Source organism: Phyllobates terribilis, unplaced genomic scaffold (assembly GCF_046119375.1).
Source record: "Phyllobates terribilis strain yellow unplaced genomic scaffold, ASM4611937v1 Scaffold_9__5_contigs__length_417890890, whole genome shotgun sequence".
Taxonomy (NCBI): Eukaryota; Metazoa; Chordata; class Amphibia; order Anura; family Dendrobatidae; genus Phyllobates; species Phyllobates terribilis.
In genome coordinates, this window is record NW_027362769.1 from 95688185 (window position 1) to 95706065 (window position 17881).

At 45.8% G+C, this 17881-nt stretch overlaps 1 protein-coding gene across 1 annotated transcript in view; it reads right to left on the reverse strand.

Annotated features, from left to right (window-relative positions):
* Window positions 1-17881, reverse strand: part of ITGA4 (integrin subunit alpha 4) — a 229014-nt gene that overhangs the window by 18451 nt on the left and 192682 nt on the right. The window contains exon 18 of the mRNA XM_073646796.1: window positions 2535-2685. Coding sequence (XP_073502897.1) covers window positions 2535-2685 — 151 coding nt within the window. The remainder of the gene's footprint in view (window positions 1-2534; window positions 2686-17881) is intronic.

The window sequence follows — 17881 nt, forward strand, 5'->3', positions numbered from 1 at the left end:
TTGATGTATAAATATGGATGCCATAGGGATGTCATGTGGATAAAAAGCTGACAGTTTTACATACACTCGTCTGAACCAGGCCTAAGTTTAATATTGGCCTATCCCAGAAAACATCTTTAAACTTGTTAAAGACCTTCCACGGCCATGAAAGATGGCTACCTGGTAAAGCCTTGACATGCTTCAAGAAACTGATTGATGTGTGAAAATGTATTTACAAGGGAAATACAATAAATATAGTGTGTGGTTAACATGTAGGTCTAATCCAGTTCTTGAATCACTTGAAACCTTATTGGTGTTAAAGGTAAGCTGTCACCTCCGAATATGCTAATATGCTGTGGATATAGTGGTTATCTGCAGGTAATTAGCATTAAGGCTGTGTGCCCACTATGCGTTTTTTAAGCGTTCCCGCAGCGGCAATTTCGCTGCAGAAACGCTTAAAAAATGCTTGGTAGAAGGTCTGCCATGTTCCCCAATGATAATCCGCATGTGCTGTGCACACATGCTGCGGAAATTTCCGCTGCGGGTTATCATTGCGGAAAAAAACTACCAATTATTTTGCGTAAATGCGGCGTTTTTGCCGCCATTGACTTTAATTGGAACGCATGGAATCCGCATCACTGGATCTGTACATGCGGATTCCATGCGTTTCAATGTGCGGACGGTACCCGGGAGTGGAGGACAGGAGACTCTCCTCCGAACCCGGGTACCATAGAACCTGTAAAAAAAAGAATAAAATAAAAAATAAATATATATTTACCTTCTGATGGCCCCCGGTGTCCTTGTCTCGGCTTGCCGGCAGCTCGGGATAGATTAAAGGACCTGAGGTGACGTCATTTAGTCATGTGACGGGTCACGCGACTGCTGACGTCGGCAGGTCCTTAAAAATCTACCGCGAGCTGCCGTCAAGCCAAGACAAAGACACCGGGGGCCATCAGAAGGTAAATATATATTTATTTTTTATTTTTTAACATTCTTTACGGTCACACTATATAAATCCAAGCTGTTTGCATGGATTTATATAGTGTAACCAAGTTGTCAAGCACTTTCCAAGTGATGCTAAAATCGATTGAAAAGAGCTTGACAACCCACATGGGGAAATGCAAGTGAAGAACGCTTCACATCTGCATGTCCCTGGCAGGAAAAACGCATGTACAATCCGCATGCGCTTTTTCTGCCAGGGAGATACAGAAACGCTCAGGAAAAAATCCAGAGCATTTCTGCATCTTGGGCACATAGCCTTAAAGGCTTACTAGAGCAGCTACAGGGAGAAAATGTTACATTCTCGCTGTAGCCACTTGTGATCACTACCTGGCACATTGATTGACAGCTTGCTCTGCATGCATAGACTGCACACATATGCTGCGGAGCAGGCTGTAACTCAATGTGTTGGGGTGTGATGACAGCGTACTCACTGTATAGTGAGCAGTGACAGTTACCGCTCCCTGCACTGCCCTGATGAATGGAAGTGAGCGGCTGCAGGGAAAATGGAACCTCATTTTTTCCCTGTAGCTGCAACTCCAGTAGGGCAGCCCGACATATTACCCCTATATCTGCAGGAAAATAGCATTTCTGGTGGTGATAACTTTACCTTTAAAGATAAATTAAAATAATTTATTAAATACTTGTTACAACACTCTATGAAAATCCAAACACATATAAACACACAAACACGTTTAGCAAATTGCACTGGAATGCTTGTGCCGATGGCTCAATAAGAAAAAGAGTATATAAAAAAAATAGATCAGATCCATATGGTAGATATAGGCAAGTCTAGGCCAAGTTATAAACCTAGTGTGAATCTGAGAGCTATTTATCTTCACATTTGCTATATTACTTGCCCTATATTCCTCTGCATCTACCATATGGATCTGATCTGTTTTTTTATATACTCTTTGCTTATTAACTCATCACCAAGCACAAACAATGCAGTGTGAATGATTGTGGAAAAGAACAGAAATGAGCAGATGACTGTGCTAAGTCTTTCTAAAGCTATTTTTGTGTGATAATTGCCCTTTTTTATTACATAACATTTCATTTATTTATTTTTTTCTTCAAACTTGGTTACATGAGGTTCTAGGAATCCTTCTAAGCTTTCTGTTGAAACAGGAAGTCTCTTTTCCCTGCATGAGTCATCCCTCTCTTCAACTCCTGATCTAGCTCCTCCACTCCTCCCTCTGCCAAGGACCTTGCAGTGAAGTATAATTGTTGTTCTGATGATGACTCATGCATGGAAAAGAGACTTCCTGTTTCTCAATAGAGCTTAGAAGGATTCAGCAAGTCAGTCTTTAATCACGTAATGTCATAGACCTAATGGAAAAGAGAAGAATTAGCTGGTAGAAAGGCAAAATGAGCAATTGTAAGTACATAGTGCCATATAATATGATGACTGCAATATATTAAGAGGATAAAAATTTTGATGGGAGGAGGAGGAGTGCTTCTTTAATGAGGGCTTGACCCTGGTCAGGCATCAACTACGTCAGCATAAATGTCATTAGTAGCCCATAGCAGTGATGTAATGAGGCAGAGAGTATTACCTGATCCAGAACTTTGATGAAGTAAATGTCTTTAGGAAGTCTTATGTGTAAAGCAGACTGATAGGCATCATCTCCAGCATTGTACAGGGACATTTCAATCATTACAGTCTTCGTGCCTCCAACAACAAGATAGGTTTTGTTTTCCGATGATCTGCAATGAAACACAAAAACTCAGAATTCTGCGAGAAAGACTGTGAAGTCACCGTAATAATGTACACAGTCCTGTGCGAGATAGATGGGCCATGACACAAAGGATTTGGCCAGCCTACTCATCAAGGAAAGGGGCCCTTTCATTGAGGTGTTAGATAAAGATATGTGTAGTATAGCAATAATAAGTACAATAGGTTTTAGATTAAAAAGCTTCTTCAGCTCTTACTTATTGATGACTTATCCATAAGACAGATGAAGGTCCAGACACCCTGCACTTCCACCGATCAGCTACTCTTTGCCACAGCTTGCCTGTGTATTTGTTTGATGGCTGATGCCGGTAAACTCTTGTTGGTTAATATGAACTCTGTGTCCCCTGAGTTATGTGCGGCGGCTCTGGAAGATGGAGGACTGGAAACAGCGGAAGCCTGTGGCCTACACGTGAGTGTGATGCACCCCACACTGGGCAGCTTGTAAGAGGGTGACCAGGATCTGGTCATGCACCTTGTCTGTATGTGTACATATGATGCCGTATCTGTTAGAACTCTCCTGTTAGGTTTTTTTTTGTTTGCTGGTCACATGACCATTTTTGCCTATTTAATCCGGCTCCGCCCTCCTGGTCTTGCTGGACTTCATTGTATTTACTACTCTTGAGCTAGCTTGGTGCTCTGTTGCCGTTCTCTGTTAATTTTGCTAGGTCTTCTGACCTCTATGCTTTTTGTTGTGTGTTTGTCTTTGACTGCTACTATTTCTGCTAGGAGGTGTCCAACTTATCCCAGTCCCTAGTTCTTGTAGGGATCCCTCCCTCACATCTATAGGTCTTCGTACAGACTAGCCGAGGACTTTAGCGGGTCTGATCGCAGGATCAGGTTCCCCGTTACATCGTAGGGATCCAGTTTAGTTCTATTGTAGGGACAGATCTCCTGTCTTTCCTTAGTGCTTGTAGCAGATCATAACAGTAAGTCCAGCCCTAAAAGAAAAAAAAATTTTCTCTAAGGAAAGACCTCCAGTTTTCCATCATGGTCTCGGTTCAAGATTTGGCTCAACGCTTGCAGGGACTCTCTCTGGAGGTGGCCGAGCTCCAACAACACGTGAGTAGCTGTTCTGGAGCGCATTTTGTGGAACCAAAGGTACGTCTGCCTGATCTATTTTTTGGCGAACAACAAGATTTTTTTTCTTTTAAAAATGCTTGTTTATTGTATTTTCGTTTGAGACCCGGATCCTCTGGTGATGAATCACAGCGCATAGGGTTCATAATGTCACTTTTGCGCAAAGATCCTCAGGGATGGGCCTTCTCTCTCCAACCTAGTGATCCGTGCTTTAGATCAGTGGATAGTTTTTTTTCTGCTTTGGGTTTGTTGTATGATGATCCTGATCGTGTCTCAACTGCTGAGTCTGAATTGAGACGTTTGAGGCAGGGATCAGGTAATGTGGAAAAATATTGTTCTCACTTCCGTCGGTGGTCTGCCCAGGTGGGGTGGAACGATTCAGCTTTGAAAAGCTTGTTTCTTGCAGGGCTAGGTGAAAGGGTTAAGGATTTACTGATTGCTTATCCCACACCTGGAAACTTGCAGGAGGCAATGCAATTAGCTATACGGGTGGACAGGAGACTGCATGCAAGGGTTAATGAGAGCAAATCCTCTGCTATGTCAGCTCCGAGTCCTGAGAGGGTCTGTGCTGACAATGGAGAGCCGATGAAGATTGGGGCGATGACACCCCGCTCTCAGGAAAAAGACCGCAGGCTTTCTGAAGGCTTGTGCTTCTATTGCGGAAATTCTGGTCATTTTATTAAGAACTGTGTGCTTCGTATGAAGAAAGAAAAAAAAATGGTCAGTTATGCCCGTATTGCCTGTTTAAATTCTAAGGGAGTATTCCTATCTGCCACTACTGCTGCTCAGGATGAATTAATTGAATTTCGGGTATTTGTGGATTGTGGTTCTACTCTGAATGTGATTGATGGGGGATTCTTGGAAAAACTTAGATTAGAACCTAAAACTTTGTCATCCCCTATTGCTGTGGTTTCTGTTGATGGCTCTCCCTTGAAGAGTGTTACTCATAAGGTCTGTGAATTTCCCCTCACTATTAATGGTATTCACCAAGAAAATTTGGATTTGGTGGTATTGGATAATTTGCCTTCTCCAGTAATATTGGGGTTACCCTGGTTAAAATTGCACAATCCTGTACTGGATTGGTCTACCAATGAAATTAAGTCCTGGAGCCCTAAGTGTTATGACAAGTGCTGTAACGGACGTATTGCTGCTGTGGATAAAGGGGAAATGCCTGTACCTATACAGGATTTTTGGAGAGTTTTTTCTGAGGAGGAGTCACAAATTTTGCCTCCCCATAGAGACTATGATTGTACCATTGAATTTGTCCCTGGAGCGACTCTTCCTAAAAGTCGTTTATTTAATCTTACTATTCCTGAGAGAAAGGCTTTGGAGGAATACATACAGACAAGCTTGGCCGCCGGTCACATTAGGCCTTCCAAGTCTCCTGTGGCTGTTGGATTTTTTTTTGTAAAAAAAAAAGATGGCGGTTTACGTCCTTGTCTGGACTTTCGTGAGATTAATAAAATTACTGTACGCAATCCTTACCCACTGCCATTGATTCCTGATTTATTTAACCAGTTAGTGGGGGCCAAGTGGTTCTCTAAAATTGATCTCCGGGGGGCATACAATTTGTTGCGCATGAAGGAGGGTGATGAATGGAAGACTGCTTTTAACACTCCTGTGGGTCATTTTGAGAATCTGGTTATGCCTTTTGGTCTTACCAATGCTCCAGCATTTTTTCAGAATCTTATTAATGACATCCTTAGACCTTTAATCTGCAAAAATGTGGTTGTGTATTTGGATGACATTCTGATTTATTCGCCTGATCTGGAGTCTCATTGGCGGAGCGTACGTGAGGTATTACCGTTATTAATGGACAATTTGCTTTTTGCTAAGCTGGAGAAATGTGAGTTCGCTGTACAGAGAATTAGTTTTTTGGGCTACATTATCTCCAGTGAAGGTTTTGAGATGGACCCGGTTAAAGTTCAAGCTGTGCAGGAATGGCCTAGGCCTATTGGTTTGAAATCGATACAGAGGTTTTTGGGTTTCGCCAATTATTACAGAAAATTCATAAAAAAATTTTCTATTATTGTCAAACCGCTGACCGATCTCACCAGGAAAGGTGCTAATGCGGTTCAGTGGACTTCTGAGTAGTGTTGAGCCACCCCCGTAGTGTTCGAGTTCGGTTCGGTTCGTCGAACACCCGTGTGTTCGCCGAACTGTTCGTCGAACTGTTCGTCGAACACCTTCGAACACCGTTAAAACCAATGGCAGGCAAACAAAAACACATAGAAACACATAGAAAACACCTTCAAAGGTGTCCAAAAGCTGACAAACTGCTCAGAAGACACAACTAACACATGGAAAAGTGACAAGTACATATAGTCATGCGAAAAGAAAAGAGGTGGAGGAGTAAAAGGAGGGGGAGACACAGATATAGGCATGTCATGCCCTTCTAAAATCCAAAAAGTGAGAAGCCGAGACGGCCAGTCCGCTCCTGCCCGTGCCACCTCCGTGTCGCCGGGTTTGTGCCAGAGCCGCGGTGAACCCTGACGGCCAGCCCCCCTCTCCCAATACTGGTGCCTGTCCGCTGGTGGGTCGAGAGAGCCCCCCTGTGGTGGAGGCAGCTCTAAGCTTTTTAATTTAAATTGTCCCTCTAATTTGAATGAATACACTTTAAATCCATTTACAAGGATCTATTGGAGGGCAAGTCTCATGCCAGCAGCCGCGTAATTCCAGCTCCAGTAGCGTCCACTAAAGCTGCTGCAGTTAAAAAGCTTTTATAAGGATCGAGCTCGGCTGTCCACCGCAAGGCATCCTAGTGCCAGTCCCAGCCCCTATGCCTTGGGGTGCCTCCTGATGCTCTTCACTAAGTATCCCGTGGTCCCGAAGCATTTCCTTTGAAAAAATTAAGTGTCCAAACTACAGGTGGTGTAGCTTGCTTAACAGCCGGGAAAATCCGCTGACTAGCAGACACTGCTACTAGGCACAAAGTATTTCCTGGGCTAGATGCAGTTAAAAATTTGTAAGTAGATACTCTCGTTGGATGCTGAGAAAGCATTCCATAGAGTCTCCTGGCACGCCATATATGATTCTCTTAAAAAGCTTGGGGTAGGGGTCTAGGGGACCCTTTTATAGCCAAAATCACGGCCCTGTATCACAATACGTCACCTAGGCTGAAGATAAATGGAACTGTAGCACCGAGGGCTCGGTTGCTACAGACGTATTGCACCTCACCCAGAGGTGTGATATCTCACTCTCAGATAAGGATGGAGTGTGGATCAGGACCCGACACCTGCATGCATTACACCACATTGCCGTGGGGCAGGGCGACCAATATGCCCCTGAGATGGGCACGACAGTCCCTGTCCCTGGCTGGAGTGGGGGGAGGGAACACTGAGGAAGGGGAACCCTGCAGTGCAGGAGCAGGGAGGAAGCAGTTCCTGGGTGCATTGAGAAGGGAGTATAAAAGGTGGGCACCATCTTAGTTCAGTGCAGAGAAGTCTGAGCAGAAGTGGCAGGGAGCAGGGGCTCTGCATGAGCTCTGCTCCGGAGGCGGGCCTAGTAACAGAGGCCCAGGCCTGCAAGAGGGAGAAGGAAGGAAGAGGAGCGGAGAAGGCTCCAGGAACGAGGAATGAAGGGATCCCAGGGGTGCGGACGGGCGAGTCGCCACCGCACGCCCGAATCCACCTGCGTGGAGGGGTCAGGCCAAAGGGGGAGACCGGTCCCCGAACTAGTGGAGGCAGGAAACGACCCTCAGCTAGAAACCGGAGGCTCTGACATTTTATGTGGCGCAGCCCCTTGCTCCACCCGCTAGGAAGGCACCACATAGGGTCAGGGAAACTGGCGCCAAGTTTACCAAGAGGAGGCCCGAGGCAGCCGGACAGAAGTGTTGGTAAGAAAGGCCAGACAAAGGACACACAAAGGGGGTCCTGTGAAGCGCTCCAAAGTTATCTGGGAGTTGTCTGAGCCCCTCACCTGGTGAGCACAGTACGACGTGGGCAGCCGTTACCTGAAGACGTGGTCTGGATAATAAGAACTGTGAGTAAAGGCCCTGAACTGCATCACTGACTCCGTGTCGTTACTGCTGCTGCCCTGCACCATCACCCCCATCCTCCGCATACACTGCCCTGAGGCTATACTCCTCCCGTGGGGAGTTATGCTACGCTCTGCTGCACCCACAACACCAGCCTTAGCGGTCTGCCCTGTAGCGGCGGTTCACTCTGACCGCAATCCACGGGTGGCGTAGTCGGACATTTAAACATCAAAACCACATAAATAGTTCCGCCACTGGTTTGACCGCCCTGAGCCACAGAACCGGATCGCCGCCACGAAGACTACAACCACCAGCATCCACCAAAAAGGGTCCGGCTCCGGGTGTCCCAAGGCCCAGGGGGTGCGTCAGAACATTTTCATCACCTTTCACAATCACCAATGGGACAAGGCAGGGATGTCCTCTGTCCCCTCTCTTATACATGCTAGTGACGGAGCACCTGCTCTCATCAATTCGCCATAACCCCAATATTAGGTGGATTGAGGTGGGAGGCACCGAGTACAAGTGCTCTCTATTTGCTGATGATGTCCTAGTATATATCACTCAATCACATATATCCATCCCTGCTGTTATGGCTGAAATAGATCACTTTGTTACATGGTAAAATTTTAAAATCAATGCAGCGAAGTCTGAGGCCCTCGATGTCTCCCTCCCTAAATCCATATAGGATTCCATCCAGTCCAACTTTCCCTTTGCCTGGCCCTCACAGGGTATCAAATACTTAGGAATTCCTATTCATAGAGACCTCTCCCATCTATGTTATCTTAATTTTGGGCCCTTTATTGAACAATTCCATACAGACCACGGTTGGCAAGTTAGAACTGTAAGATTCACTACGTGAACCACTGGTGTTTTGTGGAAAAGCACATGTACACCGCGTTCCAAATTATTATGCAAAAAGTGTATATGAGTGATAAGGGAAGAATTTGTTTGTTTGTCAGTTAAACTCATTGATGGTGATGTGTGTCAGGGCTCTTTATATCACTGTAAGCAATTGCAGACACCTGTGCTAATTAGTTTGGCAGGTGTGTCCAATGAAAGGCAAGACTACTTAAGAAGGCTCTCTCACATTATTAAGCAGCCTACATTTTCTGCCAAAATGGGAAAGAAAAAGGATGTGTCGGCTGCTGAGAAGCAACAAATTGTGGAGTGTTTAGGTCAAGGCATGACTACAATCAACATTGTGCGATGATCAGGATGAAGTGTCTTGGCAATCAAGAAGTATGTAGCTGATTCACAGTACACACGTGTGCGTGCTGATAAGGGCAAATTGAGGACTCTTTCCTACAGGCAATTACGTCAGGTTGAAAGAGCAGCGGCAAAAAAGCCTTGTCATAGCAGCAGACAAGTTTTTGAAGCTGCTTGTGCCTCCAACGTCCCCCGAACAACAAGATGCAGGGTCCTTCAGAGGTTTGCAGCTGTGCATACGCCATCCTGTCGACCTCCTCTATCCACTTCACACAAGCAGAAACGGCTCCAGTGGGCCAAACATTACATGAAGACTGATTTCAAAACTGTTTTGTTCACGGATGAGTGCCGTGCAGCGCTCGATGGTCCAGATGAATGGAGTGGAGGATGGCTGGTTGATGGACACCCCACGCAAACACGGCTACAGCGCCAACAAGGAGGAGGTGGAGTAATGTTTTGGGCTGGAATCATGGGGAGAGAGATTGTCGGCCCCTTTAGGATCCCTGAAGGCGCTAAAGATGAACTCCATAATGTATGTGGATTTTCTCAAACAGCACTTCCTGCCATGGTTCAAGAAGAAGAACCGTGTATTTCACAGCAAGATCATTTTTCTGCATGATAATGCACCATCTCATGCTGCACATAAAACATCTGCATCTCTGGCTGATATGGGCATAAAAGGGGACAAACTTATGGTGTGACCCCCATGCTCCCCTGACCTCTACCCCATTCAGAACCTTTGGAGCATCATTAAAAGGAGTGTCTATGATGGCGGGAGGCAGTTCACATCTAAGCAACAGCTCTGGGAGGGTATTCTGTCCTCATGCAAAACAATTGAAGCAGAAACCATCCAAAACCTGACAAATTCAATGGACGAGAGAGTTCAGAAGCTCCTTTCGAACAAGGGGTCCTATGTGAAAATGTAACATCACCTAGAATAAAGTTTTGAGTTGAAAACTGTTTGATTTCAGTTTCTAACAAGCTGCTAATGCTTATAATTTCAAAAATGACCATTTTTTTGGTCTTTATTAAAATGAAAAGGTTGATCGAAAAGTTTGGGGGATCTAAGAGTGTGGCAACCCAGTAGTCATGATTACTTCGAATTCTGACAATATGAGGGTCATGCTGCAGGTAGTGCAGCAAGAAGGCACTTATGTGTCTTGCGCATCTCGGAGCCCCAAAATTATTTTCCGGGCTAGATGCAGCTAAAAATTATTTTTAATTTTAAATCTGGTGAAGCTTATTATAGATGGCCTAATAGGGTCAGTGCTGCACACTGCTACAAAGCCCAAATTATTTTCCAGTCAAGATACAGATAAACATGATTAGTAATTTGAAAGCTTAAAACGGTTGGTAGGGTGATTTTAACCAATCATCAAGCTTTTACTCTCCCCAGGATGACACAGGGGTAGAAAAGTCGTTTCGGATCCATGATTTGTTCATCTTTATGAACGTGAGTCTGTCTACATTATCAGTGGAGAGCCGCGTGCGCTTATCTGTCAGCACACCACCAGCAGCGCTGAACACACGTTCAGACAGAACGCTGGCTGCGGGGCATGACAAGATCTCCAAGGCGTAAGTGGCTAGCTCCGGCCATTTATCCAGATTGGAAGCCCAAAAAGAGCAAGGGTCCAGTGACACAGTCGTGGCTTCAATGTTTACTTGGAGATACTCCTGTACCATCGTCTCTAGGCGTTGACTATGTGTCAGACTTCTTGTCTCCTGTGGCCTTGCAAAGGATGGGCTAAAAAAGTGGTGAAATGATTCCGCAAAATTGATGTTACCAGCAGATACTGTGGTTCTGTTACGGTTTGAGTGCTGAACACTTGACGGTCCCACGGTTGGCAAGTTGGAACTGTGAGATTCACTACGTGCACCACTGGTATTTTGTGGAAAAGCACATGTAAGATTCTGCAACAGTCTCTGCTGATACTCCTGCATGCGTGCATCCCTTTCTATGGCAGGAATAATTTCTGCAAATTTACTTTTGTACCGGGGATCTAACAGTGTGGCAACCCAGTAGTCAGGATTATTTCTAATCCTCACAATTCGAGGGTCATGTTGCAGGTAGTGCAGCAAGAAGGCACTCATGTGTGTTGCGCATCCAGGAGCACCAAGTCCCTGTTGTGTTGGTGGCGAGGTAACAATCATGCTTCCTTCCTCTGTCCTCTCCCCCCAACCTCGCACAACAGAAATGTGATCAAGGTCTCCCTCATCTGATGAGTCTTCCATCAGTTCGTCCTCCACTTCTTCCTGGGCTCCTGCACCTTCCTCACTAGTTTGGCTGCTACCATGCGCCCTGGTAAAACCATCTCCCCCACCCTCACATGCCTGCCGCCTTGGTGCTGCCGACCTTCTGGACCTTGCAGATGTTAGCCCTTCCGCATACAACTCCTCCTCCTCTACTTCCTCCACCTCCTCTTGTGCCACCACCTGACTCCGAATTCTGTTTAACATGTGCTCCAGCATGTAAATCACCGGAATAGTCATGCTGATAATGGCATCGTCAGCACTAAACATCTTCGTCGCCATTTCAAAACTGTGCAGAAGGGTGCATAGGTCCCTGATCTGAGACCACTCCTCCAGCGTGATTTGCCCCACCTCTGAATCTCGTTGGCCCAGGCTATACGTCAGAACGTATTGCACCAGGGCTTGTCGGTGCTGCCACAGTCGCTGCAACATGTGCAGAGTTGAATTCCACCGGGTAGGCACATCGCATTTTAGCCGGTGAAGTGGCAGGCCCAACGACTTCTGTAGAGATGTAAGTCGCTGAGCTGCGGGATGCGAACGGCGGAAGTGAGCACACAGCGACCGTGCCCTCTGCAGAAGGCCATCTAGTCTGGGATAGTGGGCTAAAAATTGCTGGACAACCAGGTTCAACACGTGAGCCATACAAGGCACGTGTGTGACATTGCCCCGGCGAAGGGCCGCACCCAGGTTTGCAGCATTGTCGCACATGGCCTTCCCTGGTTTCAGGTCCAGTGGAGACAACCATTCATGAAATTGGTTCTCCAGAGCTGACCACAACTCCTCAGCTGTGTGACTCACATTTCCCAGACATTTCAATGTAAAAACCGCCTGATGACATTGAGCCCTACTGCCAGCATAGTAAGGAGGTGTGCAGGATCCCTTCTGCGCAGTTAGAAAGCTTGTGGCATGACCAGACAGGCTTTGGGTGCAGGTGGAAGACCGAGAGGAGGTTGAGGAGGCAGAAGCAGTGGAGGAAAAATGACATAAAGAGGATTGACGCACAACTCGTGGGGACGGCAAGACTTGGACAGCAGCCCCTTGTCCTGCTGTCACCATAGTTACCCAGTGCCCAGTCAGCGACATGTAACGCCCCTGTCCATGCCTACTCGTCCAAGTGTCTGTGGTGAAATGCACCCTGTCACACACAGAGTTTCTCAAAGAAGCGGTGATGTTGTGTGCGACATGCTGGTGGAGCGCAGGCACACCTTTCTTTGAGAAGTAGTGCCGACTGGGCATCTGGTACTGGGACACTGCGACGGACATAAGGTCTCGAAAATCCTCTGTGTCCACCAGGCGGAAAGGCAGCATTTCTGTAGCCAAGAGCTTGCAGATGGTGAAATTCAACCTCTTAGCTTTCTCATGGCTAGGAGGAAATGGTCTTTTACTTGTCCACATCTGAGGGACCGAGGGCTGGCTATTGTGCTTAGACGGGGTTGATAAGGGTGTCCTCGGCAAACTGCCGGTCTGTGAGGAAGATGCAGGCGGACATGTTAGGTTGCCTTGATCCAAAGGTGGTGCTATCGATGTCGGACAGCGCTCAAGACCAGCTGGTGTTACCACCTCCAAAGAAAATGATGACCTGCCAATCACGCTGGCTGTTGCGGGTAAAGAGGTGGCAGGTCTGCGCCCCAAAACAGGTGTGACTGCTGTCCCCCCAGTCACAGAGGATGAAGAGGCCGCGGATGCACAAGATATGGCAGACGGTGGTTGGCCCGGCCGGCTAGACCGCATTGTAGCACACTGAGCTTCCCACTGCAACTTATGCTTCATGTCCATGTGCCGGTTCATGCATGAAGTACTCAAACTATGTATTTTTTGGCCTCTACTTAGCTTTTGCTGACAAATGTTACAGATAACACGAGTTGGGTCATCTTTATCGATCTGAAAAAATGCCCAGGCTATGCAAGGCTTAGCACCCATGCGACCTGAAGAGCCACCACGACTTGTGGTGAGAGGCAGAGTTGTGTTTGAGGATGCAGTTGTTGTCGTGCTTCCAGTACTACGTCTCTGTCCAGGAAGGCGCAACCTGACCTCGTCGTCACTAGCATCTTCCTCCACCTCCTCTGCTGACCTCATCTCTTGGCTGACTGTGGGTTGACAGTAAGTGGGATCTCCGACCTCATCATCATCACCCTGTGCGTTATCACACCCGTCGTCCTCAGAGCCAACCTGTTCCTGCCCTGACAAAAAACTAAAGTTGTCGCTCCAATCAGGTATTTGAGTCTTATCATCGTCTTCCTCATTGTCTCCACCAACAGGAGTTACAGTTTGGGAATGAGGGTCTACATTATGGTCAGAACCTTCTGCGTCTGGTCCTGGATCCGACTCATAAAGATTCTGGGCATCAGTGCAGATCATTTCCTCGTCTGAATTCACAGAAGCGCTGGAGTCGACCTCTGATTCCCAGGCTATAGTATGAGTAAACAGCTCTGCAGACTCAACCATCTGTTCTACCTCATACTCAGACGGGCAGCTGGAGATTTGGGAGCTGTGAGGAAGCAAGTGCGATTTGGGTGACACCTTTGAGGACTGGAGTATTTGTGATGTTGAAGTTGATGTGGAGGAGAGCCCACTTAAAGGAGCACTTGATATCCGTTGAAGCACCTGCTGTTTTTGTGCCTCATCTGGAATTTGTAGCGATTGGCGTGGCCGTAAGAAAGGGATCTTATCACATTGTCCGCTAAAAGAAGTAGACATTTTAGTTTGGCTGGAAGATGGTCTTTCTTCTGCACCTACCCCACGGACACAACCTTTTTTCCCCTTCCCAACACGCCTATTCCCCTTTCCACCAGCAGCAGGCCTTTTTCCACTCATTTTGGTGGTTAACTAATTCACAACTCTGGAGTTGTTTGCACAAAAAAACAATGGATGGTAACCGAGCAGAGCTGAGTGGCCAAACTGTGGTATTAGGCCAAAACTATTGGCTGGGTTAGATGCAGAAAAAAATTATTTTTAATTTGCAACCTGATGGAGGTCAGTATAGATGGACTAATAGACCAAGTCCCACACACCGCTAGAAGCCCAAATATTTTTTCAGAGCTAGATGCAGAAAAAAATTTTTTTTATTCAATTTGCAACCTGATGGAGGTCAGTATAGATGGACTAATAGACCAAGTCCCACACACCGCTAGAAGCCCAAATATTTTTTCAGAGCTAGATGCAGAAAAAAATTATTTTTAATTTGCAACCTGATGGAGGTCAGTATAGATGGACTAATAGACCAAGTCCCACACACCGCTAGAAGCCCAAATATTTTTTCAGAGCTAGATGCAGAAAAAAATTATATTCAATTTGCAACCTGCTGGAGGTCAGTATAGAAGGACTAATAGAACAAGTCCCACACACTGCTAGAAGCCCAAATATTTTTTCAGAGCTAAATGAAGAAAAAAATTATTTTTAATTTGCAACCTGATGGAGGTCAGTATAGATAGACTAATAGACCAAGTCCCACACACTGCTAGAAGCCCAAATATTTTTTCAGAGCTAGATGCAGAAAAAAATTATTTTTAATTTGCAACCTGATGGAGGTCAGTATAGATGGACTAATAGACCAAGTCCCACACACTGCTAGAAGCCCAAATATTTTTTCAGAGCTAGATGCAGAAAAAAATATTTTTAATTTGCAACCTGATGGAGGTCAGTATAGATGGACTAATAGACCAAGTCCCACACACCGCTAGAAGCCCAAATATTTTTTCAGAGCTAGATGCAGAAAAAAATTATATTCAATTTGCAACCTGCTGGACGTCAGTATAGAAGGACTAATAGAACAAGTCCCACACACTGCTAGAAGCCCAAATATTTTTTCAGAGCTAAATGAAGAAAAAAATTATTTTTAATTTGCAACCTGATGGAGGTCAGTATAGATGGACTAATAGACCAAGTCCCACACACTGCTAGAAGCCCAAATATTTTTTCAGAGCTAGATGCAGAAAAAAATTATTTTTAATTTGCAACCTGATGGAGGTCAGTATAGATGGACTAATAGACCAAGTCCCACACACCGCTAGAAGCCCAAATATTTTTTCAGAGCTAGATGCAGAAAAAAATTATATTCAGTTTGCAACCTGATGGAGGTCAGTATAGATGGACTAATAGAATGATGCTATGCCCAAAAGATTTTACTTCACTAGGTGCAGTAAAAAAATTGGTATTCTATACACAGGTGGTATATCTTGCAACACAGATAGGCTACTCCACTGACTAACACACTCTGCAATAGGCCAAAAAGGATTAGCTTTGCTAGATTCAGCCAAATGCTGTGAAAAAAACTTGCACAGCACTGGCACAGACCTGCCTGGCAAAAACTGATAGGAACTGATGTAACCTAGTCCTGAAAAGGACTCCAATTACAATTAGTGTTTACTCCCACAATCTATCTATTTAAGAGCACAGACCTGCCTGATAAAAGTCGTAGGAAATGCTGTAACCTAGTCCTTAAAAGGACTGCAATCACAACTATTCCCTACTCCCAAGCTATCTGTATATTTGTGCGAAAATTGGCTTGAAATTAACAAGGTATAGCGCACACAGCAACAGCGGTGCCGTCTAACACGCAGCTGCAGCAGTGAGAAAATGGTGGCGACGGGGAAAATGGCTTGGTCTTATAGGGCAAGGACATGTGACATACACTGCTAATCACACATGCCCTTGCTTGTGTGAAAAAAAGCACTTCGCTCCGTGTGTGCGCTGCTGATAGGCTGACAGATTGCACCTCCCCACTGCAAATGCGGGAAAGAGAAAAAAAAATGGAGATCTTCATTGTTCCTGCAGAGATCCATCCCCTGCCCCTCCCCCCGCCCCGCTGTACACTCAAACTGCGTATTAACATTAATTTTCATCATTACTGAGAAAAAATCCAGTTATGATTTTGGTGCACGAACAGTTATCGAACATAACCTCGAACAGCCGAATTTTTCTCAAATTGTTCGTGTTCGCCGACCGGCTCGAACACCGCCCAAAACAGCTCGAATTTGAGATTGGCGAACAGTTCGAGTAGAACAACGCTCATCTCTACTTCTGAGGCCATTGAAGCTTTTGTGTTTCTAAAGGAGAGGTTCACCTCTGCTCCCATCCTTATGCAGCCTGATGTGACTAAGCCGTTTTTGGTTGAGGTTGATGCTTCTTCGGTGGGGGTCGGTGCGGTGTTGTCTCAGGAAAACAAGGATGGAGTACATCCCTGTGCCTTTTTTTCAAAAAAATTTTCTGAGACTGAACTTAATTACGATATTGGTAATCGGTAATTGCTGGCTATTAAACTCGCATTTGAACACTGGCGTCACCTCTTGGAAGGTGCTGAATTTCCCATTCAGGTTTTCACTGATCATAAAAATCTGATCTATCTTGATGCTGCCAAGCGCTTGAATGCCCGTCAGGCTAGGTGGGCACTTTTTTTCTCGCGGTTTAATTTTTCCGTTACTTACATCCCGGGTACCAAGAATGTTAAAGCGGATGCTTTGTCTCGCAGCTTTTCTCCCATGGTCGGTGTTGAGGAGGAAGAGGAGAGCATTTTACAAGAAGGTGTTGTGATTGCTGCTTTGGACTCCGTATTGGAGGATGAGATTCTTAAAGCTCAGGAGAATGCCCCATCTAACACTCCCCATGGGAGGTTGTTTGTGCCTAGGACCTTTAGGAGAGATTTGTTTGTTGAGTGTCATGAGTCTCGGTTGGCAGGTCATCCAGGAATTTCTGAGACCAAGAGACTTGTGGGTCGCAGTTTATGGTGGCCTGGATGGCAGAAGGAAGTCATTAAGTGGGTGCGCCAATGTACTGTGTGTGCTAGATCCAAGTCTTCGCATGCTCCTGCTGCGGGGTAGCTTTGCCCTCTGGAGGTTCCTAGTGCACCTTGGACACATCTGGCTATGGACTTTATTACTGACCTTCCCCCCTCTGAAGGTTTCACGGACATCTGGGTGGTCGTGGACCGTTTTAGCAAGATGTGTCACTTGGTTCCCTTCATCAAACTGCCTTGCGCTAAGACACTCGCTAAGGCCTTTGTCAAGGAAATTGTCAGACTACATGGTGTTCCTACTGACATTGTTTCTGATAGGGGACCTCAGTTTGTGGCTCGTTTTTGGCGTGCCTTTTGTGACAGGTTGGGAGTTCATTTGTCGTTTTCATCTGGATATCATCCTGAGTCTAATGGCCAGACAGAAAGGAAGAACCAGGATGTTGAGCAGTTCTTGCGTTGTTTTGTGGCAGACAATCAAGAGGGGTGGTCTGAGTTTCTGCCACTTGCTGAATTTGCTCTTAACAACCATGCATCCTCTTCTGCTGGGTGTTCGCCTTTTTTTTGTTGTTCTGGGAGACATCCGTCTTTTGGGTCATTCTCCAAATTGGTTTCGGCTGTGCCTGAGGAGGAGAGTTTTTCCGGTGATTTGGAGAGAGTTTGGACGGATGTGCGTGGTAATCTTCAGGAGGCTAACAAAAAATCTAAGAGGTACTTTGATAGGAAACGGCAAGAGGTTTTGTTTGCTGTTGGTGACCTGGTTTGGTTGTCCTCTAAGAATCTGCGATTGAGGATTCCTTCTAAAAAATTGGGGCCCAAGTTCGTAGGGCCCTTTAAGGTGCTTCAGATAGTTAACCAATCTGCTGTTAGGTTGGAGGTTCCTACGTCCTGGAAGATTAACCCGGTGTTTCATGTTTCTCTGTTGAAAAAA